Source organism: Bos javanicus, chromosome 8, assembly GCF_032452875.1.
Source record: "Bos javanicus breed banteng chromosome 8, ARS-OSU_banteng_1.0, whole genome shotgun sequence".
Classification (NCBI taxonomy): Eukaryota; Metazoa; Chordata; class Mammalia; order Artiodactyla; family Bovidae; genus Bos; species Bos javanicus.
In genome coordinates this window covers 102,562,669-102,581,648 of record NC_083875.1, presented here as the reverse complement: position 1 = coordinate 102,581,648, position 18,980 = coordinate 102,562,669, and the positions used below count along the sequence as shown (strand labels likewise).

At 40.8% G+C, this 18,980-nt stretch overlaps 1 protein-coding gene across 3 annotated transcripts in view; it reads right to left on the bottom strand.

Moving 5' to 3' along the window:
* Positions 1 to 4,606: 4,606 nt before the first annotated feature.
* KIAA1958 (KIAA1958 ortholog) overlaps positions 4,607 to 18,980 on the bottom strand; it is a 133,172-nt gene continuing 118,798 nt past the window's right edge. For 2 of the 3 annotated variants that reach the window (XM_061426512.1, XM_061426510.1), the window contains one exon: positions 4,607 to 14,133. In XM_061426512.1, the coding sequence (XP_061282496.1) occupies positions 13,327 to 14,133 (807 nt within the window). In that variant the 3' untranslated portion in view covers positions 4,607 to 13,326. The remainder of the gene's footprint in view (positions 14,134 to 18,980) is intronic. The other variant, XR_009738217.1, reaches the window with a different exon arrangement.

Here is an 18,980-nt window from a genome sequence, read left to right as displayed (position 1 = left end):
GGGCCAGGGGGCTGGGGAGCCTTTCTCAGCTGGGCTTCCGCTAGAACCGTAAGCACTAAGGCCTCACCATCTGGAAGGAAGGAACATCTCTCCCCTGATCTAGAAAGGCACTAGCTGTCCCTGGGAGAACTGAGCGAACAGGCAGTTGAGTCGAGTTCTGTGTTCTGTGGTTTGGATGAGCCCCAGTTGAGAAAGGTTTCGATAACATAGGTCTGCTTATGCTCAGGCCCTGGCAGTGGGTGAAATCACCCTGACCAAGTGTATAAAACTGAGTCAGTATGAATGAGAGTCAACGGATGAGGTGCCTGAAAAAGAATCTAGAGACGCAGCGAAAAAACTGGGAGACAGTGAGGCCTTAAGTCGTGGAAGCCAAGGAGAATGGTGGCCAAGCTGCTCCCACAGGGTGGTTACTGTGTTATGCTAGAGAGGATTCTCGAGGTGTATATGGGTGAACATTTTTAACTTCAGTAGTTATGCATTTTTATCTCAATGTACTGCAAGTAATACAGCAATTATGTGGCAATATAAATAACCAGGCATGCGTGTGTGGTAAGTCGCTTCAGTCATGTCCAACTCTTTACGACCCTATTGACTGTACCCCAGCAGGATCCTCTGTCCATGGGATTCTCCAGGCAAGAATACTAGTGGACTGCCAGGCCGTCCTCCAGGGGATCTTCCCAACCCGGGGATCGAACCCATTCTCTCTCACATCTCCTGCACTGGCAGGCAGGTTCTGTCATTAGTGCCGTCTGGGAAGCCCATAAACAACCATAGCTAATGGTTATTATTTTTTGACAGTTGCTAGGTACTGGTCATTGTACTAAGTGCTCTATATATGTTAAAATCCTTATTCAATCCTCACCACAACCCTACAAGGTAGATATTATTATATCCATTTTAAAGATGAAGAAATGGAGGCAAAGAGAGGTCAAATACCTTGCCCATGATCACAGAACTAGGAAGAGGCAGACTTGGAATCTGAACCTGAGAGGTTTGACTCCAGGAACTCTGATTTTTGAAGAAGTACTTATTTCTAGCTTTAAAATAAATTCAAGTTTAAAAAAAAATGGATCATTTAAAAAAAAATAGTAAATAACAGAATAGCTATCACAGAATTGTGGAGGAGGGACATGAATGACTGGCACTTGGGCAACAGTGCCCTGTCTGGGTTGTTACACTAAGGGAGAAATGCGTGACAGAGGACTGTACATAGTCTGCACATATCCTGAGACAGTAGGACAAAAGGAGCCATCCGGATCATGCTGTCCCCTGCCTAGGGGAAGACTCAATTATATCCTTTCAATTCTGGGCCATTGTCCTAGGGACCGACAACAGCAAACCACAAATACAGTATTAACTGTCGAAAATGTTATTTGCTATTGGTGGGCGTTAGATTCTGTAATAATGTCCTGAAAGATTCACAGGGTTCTTTAAATGTGACCAAACTCTTACACATTATTACCATACTTAAGTGTATTAGAAATGTACTAAATTACTTCCTTGATTGCATTTGGAACATTTCAACAGCTGAGTACATTGTAAATACTCCGGCAGGAATTTTTATTTCTCATCCTTATTTCTTTGGGATCCCATGAGAAATACAAGAAGCTTGTTTATTGCTGAAATAGATCTTGTTTAATGTCTTTCGTGTCTGTCCCTGGTGTGTTCCCAGCAAAAACGGTAGTGAAAACGGTCCTAAGCAGAGCAGGAAATAAAATGGAAACTGAGCAGAAACGGAAAAGGAAATGTGCTGGGGAAGGTAGACAGGCTGCACACCGGCTGGGGCTCCAGGTTCTAATCTGGGAGAGTGAGAAAGAGGAGATGGACAGACCGAAACAAGCCAAAAGGCACGGGTCACGAGAGAGACCCTCAGGCATTGAGAGATACTGTCTTGACACCAAGGGAGAGTGGGGGCACCAGGCCATGGACACCTCTGTGTCTGTCTACCCTACAATTGCACCCTTGCTGGCCCTTGTCTGCAGGTTCTCTGTTCTTCCAAGATTCTGGTAGCATGTAGTTTCCAGAGCAACACAGTGAGGAGTATTTGTCCTCAAGGCCTAGAAAGCCCTGTGCTACCCCAGGCCCTTGGGACCCCAGCTCAGGGTGGCCATCTTCACAGCACTTTCAGTGTGGTGGATCACATCTCCATCGTTAGAGACCTGTTGTACCCATCTCCACGTCATACCTAAGACCACGGGAATCAGGAGTTCCCCAGATCTTCTCTCTATATTAAACTGAGAGACAAAAATGTGTTCCCATCTGGTAGAAATTTCACTTGTTTTTGCCCTTACTACTGCAACTCAGCATTCTTGCCTGAAAATTTCCCTCGGGTATTATCTAGAGGATCTTTCTTATCAGCATCGTTACTCTTGTCTTTCCTTAGGTCCTTCTTTTCAGCTTGAAAATTCTGTGAATCTCTACAATTGGTGAGGAGGGTTGGGGAATCTCTAATAAAAGAATTTTTTTGTGTGTTTGTTTTAAACTCTGCCTTAGAGAAAATTTCAAATATATCTACAAAAACCCAGGAGAGTATAATGAATTCTCCTGTACCCAATGATCTGCTTTCATAATGATCTACTCTGAGGCCAGTTTATGTACTATCTACACCTCCACCTTCTCTATCCCTCTGGATTATTTTGAAACAGATTCTTAACTATTTTAGCATAAATCTCAAAAAGATAACTTTTAGAAATCTAGTGCAGAAGTTTTTAAATGTGGGTTTATATGTGTAATGTTGCATGCAAATATGGATCTTCTTCAGAAGATGACCTATAGCACTCATCAAATTTTTTAACTGGTTCAGGAGTCTTTTTAAAAATTATAAGCAAAACAATGAGCAGAGATGAAATCTGCCTTTAGGGTCAATAACTGTGAAGGAAACTTCTCATCTTTTCACTATTACCACATTATACTTATCCTTAAGTATTTTTCAGAAACTTGTTTCTTAGGAATGATTTTAACTCTTGTATATCTAGAGAGCAGTAAATTTCAACTTTAAAAGGCTTCAGGATTAAATGCACTCCCTTAAAACCATAAATGCCACCTGATGCAAAGAGCCAACTCACTGGAAAAGACCCTGATGCTGGGAAAGACTGAGGGCAGGAGAAGGGGGCAAGAGAGGATGAGATGGTTGGATGGCATCACCGACTCAATGGACATGAGTTTGAGCAAACGTGGAGAGATAGTGAAGGACAGGGAAGCCTGGGCATGCTGCAATCCATGGGGGTCGCGGAGTCGGACACAACTTAGTGACTGAACAACAACAAAGTCATAAATACTAATTTAAAGAGCAGAAAAACATTAGAGACATATATACAATGGTCAATATACAGTCACTGAAATTTATTGCTCTATATACAACAGTTAAGATCATTCCTAAGAAACAAGTTTCTGAAAAATACTTAAGGATTTGAGAGTTTCCCAAATGGGCTCTCAGCCCACCTAGTGAAGAAACTCAAGTCAAAGAACCAGAGGGAGAGTCAGTCAGAACTATTTCACCCAGAGCAACAGCCAGGAGACACAGGATACAGGTACAGAGCAGCTCAAAATATCCTAACATTTTGCAAAATACAAAGGAAAACATATTTCCAGAAACATGATACTAAAATTAAAAAATCCAGAAACCATACATACTGCTGAGTAAGTTAAAACGACTCAGTTATTTTAATAAAACAGACATAAAATATACATTAACATTTTATTTTTAAAAATCTGGGTTAAACAGTCAAGCTGCATGTACATAAACCAAACCGAACAATACACCAACAGCTTAAAAAAAAAACCCAGAACCTTGCAAACCGTTAAGACTCCACTAGACTATCAATGAGAGGGCTGGGCTAAATGAACAAGAAACCCTGACACTCTTATGACAGAAAATCAAGGTTTTGCACGCTTTCCCACTCAGGAGATCACATGTGCACAAAAATAGGAGTAAATGTGCAGGCCACACTGGAGGAAGAAAGAAAAAGTTGAAAATGATACAATAAAATAATTCAAGGTATTGACCATTTCCTCTGTCATTCAGAATGATGTTCCCAGTATTAAGAAATTATGGACAGCCTCTCTACATTAAAAAAAAGATCCAAGACAACAAAAACATCAGGACACAGTTTTGTTGCTATCTTTTGGAACATACAACTACAGAGAAAGCATTACCATTTTAAATAAAAGCATCATGTTTCTTGTCCAAATAGTTAGAGTGAACAGACTTTTGTCAGTTATAGCCAAGCAAGAGGAGACCCTGCGAAAGGTTACACTTGGAATTTATCCATAAGAGACTCCTTCCATCTGGAAGAGGTTTTGCTGTGCTTCAGAAGAAAAACTAAACAAACGCAAAGCAACCAACTCACTTTTCTATCGCTAAATTTAAAGCAAACGTGCTAAGGCTGTTTAAAATGTAAATTCCAGTTTCAATTGTCATGACCACTTGGGGGCACAGACAAAACCTTCATACCACCAGGAAGGACCTGGGCAAGGTCAACGATACTCAGTATTACTGGGTGTTTTCAAGTCTGTCCAGTGCAACCAAATGAAAACCAAAACGAAGCAACCCAGGTTTAAGTTCTAACACTGACACTGTAGACCCTGGAAGTAACATAGTGAGCTCTTTTGTTTTTACTGCTTTTATTCTCTTACTGTCTGAATTTAAACACAATTACGTAAAACTTCAATTACAGCTGAGGAAAGCCCCTCAAATGCCTCTGGCCAGTTTCTGTTGTTGAAACTGAACTTTTCTGGCATTTGTACTCTTATAAAACAAGTTTCATTTCTCCTGGTCTCTTGTTACAACACACATTTATCTTCTGTAATTTTCTACTTTTGCACCTGCTGTTAGTTCTGAGTTTGGGAATAGTGGAGAAGCACACAGGACGGCCTCCACAAGCTCTGGTCTGGGCTCTCAGACTCCAAGACAAACGTGGGGACCCCCCTCCCTGTTCTCATATGGAAGCAAGGGACCATCAAGATAGTGTTTTAAATGGTAGTGAGGAAAATAGAGCAATTATACTTGTAAAAAGATATCTAAATTTTCTATTTATACTATGAAAGTGAAAGTTGCTCAGTTGTGTCCGACTCTGTGACCCCATGGACTGATAGAGTCCGTGGAATTTTCCATGCCAGAACACTGGAGTGGGTAGCCTTTCCCTTCTCCAGGGTATCTTCCCAACCCAAGGACTGAACCCAGGTCTTCTGCATTGCAGGCAGATTCTTTACCAGCTGAACCACAAGGGAAGCCCGAGAACACTGGAGTGGGTAGCCTATCCCTTTCGCCAAAGGATATTCCTGACCCAGGAATCAAACCGGGGTCTCCTGCATTGCAGGCGGATTCTTTACCAACTGAACTATTTGGGATCAAGTATTACTTCAGTAATTAAAAAATGAAGAAATATGATGCTGTGAGGTGGCAACTGTTTTTCATTTTCTTGTATTAGTTCAGTCCATTTAGTGAGTGAGGACTTTGGGCATTTTGGGATATGTGGCTTCTGGCCATATTATCTATTTAAAAGCAAACATATCTTTCTTCTAGTGGGTAATGATCTGATACTGCAGAGTCCCTTGAAATCATATTCAGTAAAAAAAAAAAAAAAAATTTTAACCAAGCTTTGTAGGTTGCAGTATATCTTTATAAGAATAGTACATAATATGGTTTCTTTCTTGAATGTCATAAGAATATGTCCCTTATCTTTACACATAAACTGTGTACAACACATAAATGTTATCATATCCCAGAGTCACTTTCCCCCTCAGAATTCCCTATTGTTTCGTGGCACTTACTTGGTGCAACAGTGAAAAGTCAGTCTGGAGTCTGACTGAATGAAAGGCTGCAGGATTTTTCATTCTCTCTCCCTGGTAGTTTAAAATTTTGCCAGGAGGTGATTAGGAACAAATTTCACTTTTGGCCTGGAATGCAGTGAGACCTTTCAATCTAAACACAGATTTTCATTTCGTTCAGGGAAGGTTTCATTTTTATAGTCTAATGATTTTTTTTGTCAATCTGGTCTTCCCATCAGGAAAGCAAATGTCAGTAGTATTTAGCTAATGTTCTGTTTTTTGAATCCATTATCTTTCCCATATTTTCTTCTCCTGTTTCTTTTGAAAGAACATTAGGAAGAAAATATCAAGTTTGTCCTTCACGTTTAGTTTTTTTAAGCATCAGTATTATTTTCTATTTCCAATGTGGATTTTAATCTGTTACTGTGTTTTTAGCTCCCTTGAAATCCTTCTTTCTGGTCTTTTTCATTGTATTCCACTGTCTTTCTCGTTTAGTCCATCCCCATCTTAAGGTAACATATTACTGCCACATAGAAGTGACTCTTCAGTTCCTTCAAATATGACACAGAGAATTCTAAAATTTTGTTCCCTGCAGATCACTTTCATTTTCAAGTGTTGTGGAAGCTATTCATTTTCCTTGGTTCAATCGTATTTTTTTTTAATGCCCCGTTTTTTTCTCTATTCTCATACTTAAATGCTGTCCTTATCCCTCAAACTCCGTATTTGCCTTTGGTTATGCCATCTGTCCACCTAAGTGTTTGTCAAATCCCTTCTTTTGGATGTACAGGTTGAGGGTAAAGAGATGTGCATATTTCCAAGCCCAATTTCTACTTTCACACTTTGCTATTGAAGTGGCATCCTCTTCCTTTTTACTGCTTGGTTTTCTGGATCTCTCTCTGATCCTACACTGTATGTGAAAAATCACAATATTTGCATATTCTGCTACTTGCTTATCTACTGTTCCCGTGTTTTTCTCAAAACGCATGATGCCACTGATAGGCCCTCTCTGCTTTCTGCTCACGTGTTAGCCCCAGGACTTGGAGTTGGACTGAATGAAGAGGAGGTGGCTGGGGAGACGGAAGAAAGGGCAGGACAGAGAATCTGGTTAAGAGAAAGGATAAGCCAGTTACTTCTCTAGCGCCAGGGCTTTGAGTAAGGAGACAGACATGGTTAATGAGAACAAGTATTAAATACCTTTCAGATTTTCTGTTTCACAGAACCTCTGTTTCATGAGTCAAAACAAAAGAAAGCAGTAAGCTACAACCTGAAACGTTTTTTCTCAGTCCGCCTCCAGATGCCTTGTAAATTGTAAGATTTCTCCTAGATTCTAGAATTGAGAGGCAGCCTTCTTCTGGGTCTTTATGAGTGTTTTTCTGGGAAGGCTGGAACTCACCAGAGGCTTCTGCTAGCCAGATGTTCTGCCAGACGCAGTCCCGTTAATGAATTTTAAAAAAATCCAAATCTTCCCAGCTATGGTATAGAAGGAAGATTCTGGATTAATTTTCTAGTCTTCACTCCACTACTTATTGTCTTGCTGACCTTGGATGGGCTCTTTGGTATCTCTGAGTTTCCATTTCTTAATGGTAAAATAGGGGGATTTGCCTAGGCTATCTCAGAGTTAACAATCAAAACAACCAGAGCCTTTTGTTTTTTTAAGTCTCATAACAGAAAAACATGTACTCATAAAGGAAAGAACAGAAAACAAATGACTAAATAAGTATATTTTGCTATAAGCATGCTTTAGCCTAAAGATTGTAAAAATTCTCTGATGTCAAAATTAAAAAGCAAAAGTAAAAACCCTGAGCATATAATTGTGATGTAGGTTAGGAGGTCCTTTACATTTCAGCAGTAATACCCATGTCAAAAGAGGTACACTTTGTAAACGACTTGACTTTTATTAGACTAAACTGGCATGATCATCTCCCTTTAAGGTGGACAAAAGATAACACAAGTAATTTACTGGATAAACACAGAAGGTTCTTGATAGGCAGACGATGTCATACTCATTCACAAAAAACAATCAGGCTTTCCAGGAAGTATTGAATTATATAAAAATACTGAATTAGTGAGAAAGCACATACAAGGTATGACACAATATGGTTTGAGAAAAAATATTTCCCAAACAAGCAGAAACTGTTTAATTTTTCAAAGCTCTGTGATAGGGAGTTCACTGGTGGTTCAGTGGTTAAGACTTGGGCTTCCATTCCAGGGGACATAGGTTGATCCCTGGTTGGGAAACTAACATCCCACATACTGGACAGTGTGGCCAAAAAACCAACATTTAAAAAAAAAAAAAAAAAGCTCTGTGATAAATTGACCTCTTTGGGCCTGAAGAAGGTAGTTTAGGGTTGGGGTTTTTGTTTGTTTTTTTGGCTACCCATGTGAGATCTTAGTTCCTGACCAGGGATTGGGGTTGGAGTCCATGTCTCCTGCTCTAGGAGCACAGAGTCTTAACCACTGGACCATCAATGCCTTGAGCACATTTGGAGTGAGAAGACTTGGGCTCAAACTTAAGTTCTCCAATTTATTAACTCTGTGAGACTTAGGGAGATTTAGCCTTGGTTTCTCAGTTAATAGGAATAATTAGACCTAGCTTGCAGAGCTGTTGTGAGAATTAAATGAGAATACAAGGCAGCCATGAGAAGCACTTACCATAGTCAAATCTGAATCTTTCAGAAACTTATTGGAGTAAATCAGTAACAATAACTACGGCTAAATGTAAATTAATCAAATCTGTTTTACTGTTTTATTTAGGAGCCCATTCTCATCTCAATGTCAGGGAGGGATCTACCTAATTGCTTTTAATATTAATGGAAGCAATATGCATCTACATATAATCCAGTGATCTTTTTCTGGGTCTTAATAACTATTTCCTGAAATTATTAACTTCCAAATGAACCACATTAGATAAATAATACAGTATTTTAATTGAGCATAAAAATCTGATTCTGATCAACAATGAAAACATAAGGAACTTCTCTGGATTTCTTGGGCTGTAAAGAACTAGAAGTGCTGACAACCATCATCATCATAATTGGTGAACTTGGCCAGGACAGGAGACCTCCCCCGGGGGAGTTTTAGGAAACCCCCCGGTGTCAGGATACATGGGTACAGAACAGAGCAATTTCCAGATAAACTAGTTCTCATCTCCCAAAGCCACCTCTTCCCTTAGAAAGGGAGTTCGGCTTTAGGTCATCACCAGTCTCCCCCTCATGTTTTTGCTCAGATAATAATTTATATGGGAAAATACAACAAAGATTCCTACCTAAGAACTCTGCCTAAACAAATTTGTTTTCTCTTAAAATAGAGCATCATTAAAAGATCACCCCCAAAGTAAAAGCATTTAAAGATACACATGAATTTGAAACTTTTAATGTATTCTTCGGCTCAGGGCTGTTGGTTAACAGTTACTCAGTATGTATGGGCCTTAACTTAGACTAAACTGGAGCTCCTTAGAGGAAATGAGGTAACTCTTCTTTGAGGTCTTCATTGTTTGTATTCCTGGATGGCTAAAGGTAATTGGTTACTAGCTCAAAAATGGTGAGCAATCCAGATTTCAAAAAAAGCAACAAAGGGATGTATTATCTGATAAGCGTAATATTTAAACATTTTAAGTGGTAACAATACATGTTAATTACCAATGGTCATTAGGTGTTGGCCTAATCTAAGAAAAATAATCAATATTCTGCTGCCTCCAGAGGTAACAAAATATTAATTTTAAGGAGTTGTGAAACTTGAAGAAAATTATTATTCCTAAAGAAAGCATTCCAATATACTGAGAAGCACTCATTGAGGAGACTAAGTGTATGGTCTTGAGGAATTAGGAATTCTGCCTCCTGGTTTTGCCACTTCCTGACTAGATGGCCTTAAGGAACTGCAGGGACGTTAACACTGACCACTCTGGAGATGATCAATTCCAATCATCTCACCGCACAGCTGAGGAAATGGAGACCAGCACTGACCACCGGAGGAGAGAAGGCGCTGCCAATCTGGCCATCCTTCCTGTATAGCCAGAGGCTTCCGCTTCTATGGGAGGACTATTTTGTCTAGATTTTCTCCGCGGCTGTCTATGAACATGCTGATAGAAGTAGGCACAGTGCTTGATGTTCTAATAAGGCTGAATTGAGATAAAAATCAAAGTAACAAGAGTTTCACACTTCTACAAACACCATGAGTCAGTCAGGGCAGGTTAATACAGCACATAACCCAAGGAAAGCTGGGAAATGCCACATCACTGAGGAGACCAATCCTTTCACAACTTTGGTTAGGTTTTCCCATAACACTCCCCTTTGCAAACACAGTAAACAATGGAAAGCTTTCTCACAAAGCCTCTCAGGGCTTCTCTGAAATTCTTTAATCGTTTTTGCTTATATCTGAGGTATCCGGGCTTCGAGGTGTAGGAGGTAGAATTTGATGTGTTGGGTATAAATGTGACCAGATTATAAGGTTTGGTTTCCTCTTCAAGTTTAACAGTTTAAAGGAGACTTTCCATCATGGAAGGAATAAGTGGTATAAAGCAGATTAGCTGAATATCATTATTGCTTTTCCCAAAGACTGTAACTAAATAGGGAAGACTTATTGCATAATTACTGTGTGTCCAGTGCTGTGCTAACGCCTTTACATTTCAATGAATCACTCCCTTAAAGCTGATGCCCCAGGTGTCTCTGGCAGAATAAACTTCCCAGGGGAGACTGGGGAGATTCTGGGGAGGAGGTACCAAGCAAGCAGGGCTCCCTTTAGAGCAGATGCAGAAACACTGCAGGCAAGAGCTCACCCACAGGACTTGCGGGGTCCTCCCGAAGTACCTTCAGCCCCACCATTCCTGACAGGAGCCACGGCAACTTCTGCCTCTGTGAACATGCCAATTCCCCCTACTCAATTCCACTTATGAATTAAAAAAAAAAAAAACAACAACTACAGGTAAGTGGAGAAAGTACTCATAACCTTCCCCTTTCTTCTCTTGGGGTTCTCCCTTCCGCTGGCTTATCAGGCCAAGAGGAGAAAATCCCCGAGATCCCAGCAGGTATGATTTAGAGCTGGCTGAAAAGACAGAACGACGGCCTGAGCTCTGAAGGCTAGCGAGCTAGCTATGCAGCCCCCTTAGATCGTCTGACCGTGGACACAGCCGTGTAGCAGGACAGATGTTTGCCAGGTTAGCGGGTTTATTACGTGTTCCTACCTATAAGCTTAAAGTGTGTGTGCACACACACACACACCCCTACATACAAATACACAGTGGATGGCGCAGAGCAACCCCTGATACATGTGCTCTTTCTCACTCCCAGTCCCCAAGGAGGAACGGGAAGGGCATTTAGGGCAGTTTGATGAAGGGCAGTTCGGACAATGAGATAATGACTCTTTCCTTCCATCAGGCATCACTGGAGATTCTACCTCCTGACTCTAATCATAATCATCCCCTTTAGAACTCTGAGGGTTGAAAGTTCACCACATGGGTGATAAGCGACAAAGCTGAGGCAGAGACTGTTATTCAGCTGATGAAAAGCCACTGTCGACAGAAAGATTATAGCCTCTGGATCAGTTATTACTACTTTTGGAAACGTTAAAATCTGAAAAGATCCCAGCGACACCTAACGGCAATTTTTTCTTGAATCTATTTAAAATAAAGATGGAAGTCTTATTAATTAGGCTGCAGGCTCTGCCCAACAGTTTCACATAGGTTATATTTCTGTTTAGGAGCAGTACTGACAAGAAAAATGACCATTTGCTATCTTCAAGTGAAATTTCCTTTGGGTGTTCAGCAAGTGAGGGAAACTGTACCTCAGGTTCTGTCTCTTTTTAATCAAAATCCTAAAATCCCTATAGGAAACCACAACAGAACAGTAGTCAATAGCTTATAATACTGCTTATTACATATTACCTGTTATTTACACACAGATGGAGACATACCAAAGTTAATCTACATTCAGGAAAGATCAACTAATAAAATAAGTGTTGCAGGAACTAAAAAGGGAATAACATGAAACCTTAAGGCAGCATTGGTTGAGTCCTCTCCAGTAAAGGAAGTATTACATATTTCAAGGGCCAGTGAATGATTTTTTAAAAACAATTAATACTGAAACAAAATTTTGAAAAAGAAATATGACTAATTTTAGGACTCCTGCAAAATGAACGTATACTGGAATTTTAACTGTGGGTTAGAAAGCACACACAGGAACAAAATGGTGTGAGGTTGTGGCAGTCTTTCCTCAGATACAAAATGAAGATTCCCTAGAAGTTATTTTTGTCAATTAGTACTCTTTGGGTTCCTTTTTTCATTTATAATTGAGAGCAGTTATTGTAACTTTCTGTTAATGTGTGAATAACATACGGTCAGATTAAATCCCACCTGAGTGAAATGTGTTCACACTGTTAATAACCTATCACCGGTCTGATTTTTACCATTATGTCCTTGATGCTGGGTTTGCTTACCTGGTAGGCTGGCACATCATCGTGTGCCAAGCATTGGTGCCAACCTCAAATGATGACATCTCTTGTGGCTGAAAGAGTCGTACTTTGACAAATATACTTCAAAACTCTTTAATAAAAACACATTTGGGGATTTTTTTTTTCTTTGCAGCTTATTTTGTTGGATTTTTTTCCTGGTTAAGCCTGAAAATTACTTTCAGTTGTTTTACAGATCCAGTGCTATATGCTGACAGAACAACTGCAGGGCACAAAGAACAGATGAAAAAAAAAACACAAAAAACCTCTAAACAGTGTTCAAACGAAAACAGCTTTCACAGCACACTGAGAAAGAAAATGTAGGCACTTCTGCTTCAGGAGGTTTTTCACGTTTTGATCACAGATCGCTTTTCCAAGACACTTTCTCTCACTGCAGGATGTTCCCTCGAACCACCTCGTTCACTGGAAATCTTGTTCTCACAAGCACTGTTTGGTGTATTAATCTTTTTTCATAAAACTGTCTCCATTGATGCAGAGCTCAAGTTCCTCCCAGGGCTGAGAGCAGCCCTGCTTTTCTATCAGCATGACTGAGTGGAGCTCCATGACCTTCCACCAAGCAAGGCTGCATGCTCTGCAGGGTCAAGTTATCCACCAACCAAACATAGAGAGGAGTGCCAAGCACAAGTTTTCTCCCGGAAGTAGTTAACCTGTCTGCCTCTCTCCTCCTAGATCCTTACTGTAATTCATTAAAGTGTTTAGAGTCTTCAAAACATTCTAAAGCTACTAGGCTACTGGGATTTTTTTTTTTTTTTAATGACTACTGAAAGTTTTTTTTCTTCTTTTTTTTGAGAAAATCTGTGCTAAAAAGGCACTAGATAAAATGAACTTCTTTGCTCTTGTGTATGTAGTCATTTATACATTGTATTAGATTCTATAATTTAACAGAGGTGACACACATCTGGATAAAACATTCTAAATCTTCACTTGTCTACTTTCAGTTAAAAAAACAAATCTGAAGTCAAAGAAACAGGAAGTCCCACACCCTGACCATGAAGTTATGGTCATCCCGGCGGCCTCGGAGCTCTAGCCTTGGCTGCAGGGGGGAGCGCCCCCTGACTAGGATGAGTCGGGTAGTGGCCAGGACGCAGGGGGCACTCACTGGCAGCAGCTGTGGGAGCTGAGCCTTCTGGACACCTGAGTGAATGAGACGAAGGTGAAGTTCTCACAGTTTTCCAGCTTGACCTTCTTGGCTAAGTTCGGGACAACTCCCCGAAGAGACCGCAGGCCCATCCTCTGCTCCTCATACCACACCCTGCCCATGTCTGCAGCCTCCTTCCTGGCTGTAAGGTAGAAAGGGGACTTGGCCTCCATTTGGGTGGGCGGCCGGTGGACATACATGTACTTGTAGAGGAGGCAGTAAGGACACTGTTTGTGGCCCCTGGAATGCTCGTGGTAGATCTTGCCATGGCAAACGCGGGTGGAAGCGCTCCGGCTCTCCCGCTTGACGCTGTCTGTCCGGGCGAAGTAGGAATGGTTCTGCGGGTCTGTAAGCAGCTCGATGTCGCCGTACATCAGGTCGGCATGCTCCTGCAGCGTCCTCATGTTCAGGTACTGGCTGTTGTACTTGACCACGGTGGACAGGAGCGTGATAGGGCTGTCATCCCCCAGACACCCCGTCTGCCACATCTCCTCCTCGTCCGAGACGGAGAAGTAGACGATGTTGCGAGAGCGGGCCCCTGACATCCCTGCCTTACTCAGCACCCACAGCTTCTCCTTGAGTTTCTTGGTGGACGAGCTGAAGGTGCTGCTGGTGATGGAGAAGCCCACCCCTGCGTTCTTCAGGATGCGGTCCAGGCCTCGGCGGATGGCGTGCAGTGACGTGGCCAGGAAGTCTGAGCCGTCACTCTTCTTTACGGTGACGTAAAAGTTCTCGAGCAACTCGTTCAACTTCACTGCAGGGATCTCAAATGAGACAAACACTGAGGTTACACGTTTTGCGGACACCCAGGTAGCCAGACCCCTCCTTCCTTCTCCTGATCCTCACTGGGGGCTGTGCTGGGGACAACCCTCTAGAGGGCTGCCTTCTTAGCATGAAATAATGGAAAAAACAGTGGGCCTCACGCTGGGAGATCTAGGTTCTACACTAGGCTCTTTAGACATCAGTGTTTCAAGCAACAAGACAGGAAATAATAATTATACCTTCTCAAAGAATTATTGTAATGCTTAGGGAGATCTAGGTTCCACACTAGGCTCTTTAGACATCAGTGTTTCAAGCAACAAGACAGGAAATAATAATTATACCTTCTCAAAGAATTACTGTAATGCTTAAAGTAGTGGACATGAAAGGGTTTGTAAACAGTAATGAACACATATACATACAACAGAAGTATATATACACATATGTTTTATTACTGGCCTTTGTAACTATTTGTCTCTGGAAAGCCCTTTCTTCTCTTCTCTAGCAAATCATTTCCTTCCCTCCTCTTCAATAAAATCCAACCATCCTCTCTGAACCATGCCTGAATTAAACTGATCAAACTGAATCATTCCAACATTAATTTCCTTGATCTCTGCACTGTGTGGCACAGCTGGTATGAAACATTCTATAGAGAAGGACGACTGACATGTGCAATTTGTACAGCAAGATTTTGCCTTGATTTTTTACCTGAATTTATCTGAATAAGTCTGGAAATATCTCTGACTTAATGCTCCACAGAGTTTCAATATCAATATTTGCTCAAAAGATATGAAAAACTTAATGATTATACTGACAATTAAAGACTGCTCCTTAGGTATGGTAGGAGGAGCAGGAAGGTTGGCTGGAAAGAAAGCTTTACTTTCAAGAGGAAGTCATAAAGATAAAACCAGACCCTGCTCATTGTCAATTTAGGTTGAATACACATTCTAGGACAAAAGATCGTCTCAATACAAAATGTTTTAAAAGTAGACACTATACAGGTAACTTTCATTCTTCTAAGAGCCCTTGGGTCAAAGAGAAAATAAAAACAGAATTATACATTAATGAATGACCCAGAGGGATGGTATGGGGAGGGAGGTGGGAGGGGGTTCAGGATGGGGAACACATGTACACCCGTGGTGGATGCATGTTGATGTATGGCAAAACCAATACAATATTGTAAAGTAAAATAAAATGAACCAAACTGAAAACATTAGATATCAAAATGTACGAGATGTGTCCAAATACATTCCAAAAACATCACAGCCTTAAATGACTTTGTTAGATACTTTATTGAAAATATGAGAACATTATTCAACACAAAAGGCTAGAAAAAGTAGATCAAATTCAAAAATAGAATGAATCAATAAAAATAAAACAAATTAATGAACTGGAAAAGATCCTAGCAAATATGACAGAAAGAAAGAGAAGGAAAAGGAAATATACATATAGACAATTTCAGGAATGAGAAAGACTATAAGTACCAAAAACAACGAATATTATAAACTTTATTCATATTAATTTGAAAATATAAATAACCTGAACAATTCCCTAGTAAAATATAAGTTACCAAAGTTGGTTCAATAAGAGGTAAAAGATCTGAGTGAAATGATTGCCAAAGATGGATGTCACTCATAAAGAAATGGCATTATGGAGTCAATTCAGCTTTTCTTTTGTATTTAAACAATTTCAGAGCACAGAAAAAAGAAGCGTTCTTCATTTTTTCCCCTAATCCAACTCTGTCAGATATTATATCAAAAAACAAAGTATATGAGTATAAATGTAGTAAGTAAAATACTGGTGATTTCTGTTTTGCAAGGCACAAATGTTAAACAAAATGTATACATGTTAGAACCATGCAAACAAGGACATGGCTCTGGGCTGCTTATGATATCACATCAAATTCAGGACTGCAGGAAAGCAATGGACATTGAGACCAGCAGGGATTATGACAGAATGTAAGGACGATTCAAATGTAATAAATAAGGTAACTAACTTATTCCATATTCTAAGGAAAAGTAATATGAACTTGATAATTACTGAAAAATTATTTGAAAGAATGTGCTACCCCATTTCAAATTTTTAAAAATCCAAACTAGGAACTTCCCCGGTGGCACAGTATATAAAAGAATCTGCCTGCCAATGCCAGGGATCTTGGTTCAAGCCCTGGTTCAGGAAGATTCCACATGTCTGGGAGCAACTAAGCCGGTATGCCACAACTACTGATCCAGTGCTCTCGAGCTGAGAGTCCCAACTACCGAATCCGAGAGCCATAACTTCCGGAGCCCGCACACCTACAGCCTGCGCTCCGTAACAAGAGAAGCCACCGCAATGCGAAGCCGGAGCACCACGACGGAGCGCAGCCCTGCTCACCGCAACTAGAGAAAGTCTGCGTGCAGCAACGAAGACCTAGTGCAACCAAAAAATAAATTAAAAGAAAAAAAATTCAAACTAAACTCAGATTGGAAGAAAAAATACCCTCTCAGCATGATGAAGACTATTTTACAGACATGAACTATAAAAACTATACCCAAGATGAAGACATTAAAATCTTTTTTCATGAAGTGAGGAATAAGATAAGAATGATGAATATCACTGCTATTACATAACACTGCTCTAAAGAGTCTGACCAAGAGACGAAAAAGAAATTACACACACACACACACACGTATATATGCATACAGGAAAGGAAAAAGACAAAATATAACCTCTCTGATAATCTAAATGTTGGTCTAGGAAACTCCAAGAGATTCAGTCAAAAAGCCATCAGAAAGAGGAGAGTAGCTGCACATAAAATATAAAAAGCAGTAGCTTTCTCACATACCAGTAAGAGTTAATATAACTTCCAATTACAATGACCCCAAACTCAGCTGGTTTCAGATTTTTATGCTGTCATTTGAAACTCCCTACCTGCAGGTGTTAACCTCTCTTTGTATTAGCTGGGATTCCTGTGGTTACGAGAGAGAGACCAGACTTGGACACGCCTAGGCAAAGAGGGCTATCAGAATTGGTGGATTCCAAGGCCTTCAGGATTCCATCTCTCACCTTCTGCTTCTCTGTACAAAGCAGCTTTCTTTATGTAGCCACCTAGCACTCCACAAGGTTTCTATCTCACAGCTTCAAATATTAGCAAAAGGCCAACCCTTATTTTCAGTAGAACAAAAAACATGAAGGGAGGATTTCGACTGGCCCACTCTTGATGCAAACAACTGACGAAAGGGTGGACCACTTACTAGCGTAACGGCTTCCGTGGCAACCACGGGGACTGCAGGACAGCGCTGGTTTCTTACATAAGAGGTTTTGAGCAGAAAATCCCATTACCTTAGTGTCTAAAAATAAAACAAGTAACTTCTGATAGCTTCCTGTTGCCCTTAGGATAAGTTCCAAATCTTTCCCTTATATGCAAGTCTTCACAATCTGCTTCCATACAACAGGAGACTGCTTGGAAAGACGGACACCACGACCTCTCCCCATCCTGTTCCTATCCGTTCAGTTCAGATCAGTTGATCAGTTGTGTCTGACTCTTTGCGACCCCAGGGACTGCAGCACAACCAGGCTTCCCTGTCCATCACCAACTCCTGGAGCTTGCGCAAACTCACGTCCATAGAGTCAGTGATGCCATCCAACCATCTCATCCACTGTTGTCCCCTTCTCTGCCTGCCTTCAATCTTTCCCAGCATCAGGGTCTTTTCCCACGAATCGGCTCTTTGCATCAGGTGGCAAAAGTAGTAGAGCTTCAGCATCAGTTCTTACAATGAATATTCAGGGTTGATTTCCTTTAGGATTGACTGGTTTGATTTCCTTGCAGTCCAAGGAACTCTCAAGAGTCTCCTCCAACACCACAGCTCAAAAGCATCAATTCTTTGGTGCTCAGCTTTCTTTATAGCCCAACCCTACATCCATACATGACTACTGGAAAAAACATAGCTTTGACTAGATGGGCCTTCGTCAGCAAGGTATGTCTCTGCTTTTTAATGTGTTGTCTAGGTTGGTCGTAACTTTTTTTCCAAGGAACAAGTGTCTTTTAATTTCATGGCTGCAATCACCATCTGCAGTGATTTTGGAGCCCAAAAAATAAAGTCTGACACTGTTTCCACTGTTTCTCCATCTATTTCCCATGAAGTGATGGCACTGGATGCCATGATCTTCGTTTTCTGAATGTTGAGCTTTAAGCCAACTTTTTCACTCTCCACTTTCACCTTCATCAAGAGGCTTTTTAGTTCCTCTTCACTTTCTGCCATAAGGGTGGTGTCATCTGCATATCTGAGGTTACTGATATTTCTCCCGGCAATCTTGATTCCAGCTTGTGCTTCATCCAGCCCGGCATTTCTCATGATGTACTCTGCATATAAGTTAAACAAGTAAGGTGTGAATATACAGACTTGTCGTACTCCTTTCCCAATTTTGAACCAGTCTATTGTTTCATGTCTGGTTCTAACTGTTGCTTCCCAACCTGCATACAGGTTTCTCAGAAGGCAGGTCATGTAGTCTGGTATTCTCCTTAAGAATTTTCCACAGTTTGTTGTGATCTACACAGTCAAAGGCTTTGGCATAATCAATAAAGCACAAGTAAATTTTTTCTGGAACTCTCTCACTTTTTCTATGATCCAATGGATGTTGGCAATTTGATCTCTGGCTCCTCTGCCTTTTCTAAAACCAGCTTGAACATCTGGAAGTTCTTGGCTCACGTACCACTGAAGCCTGACTTGGAGAATTTTGAGCACTACTTTGCTAGCGTGTGAAATGAGTGCAACTGTGCGATAGTTTGAACATTTTGGGGCATTGCCTTTCTTTGGGATTGGAATGAAAACTCATCTTTTCCAGTCCTGTGGCCACAGCTGAGTTTTCAAAT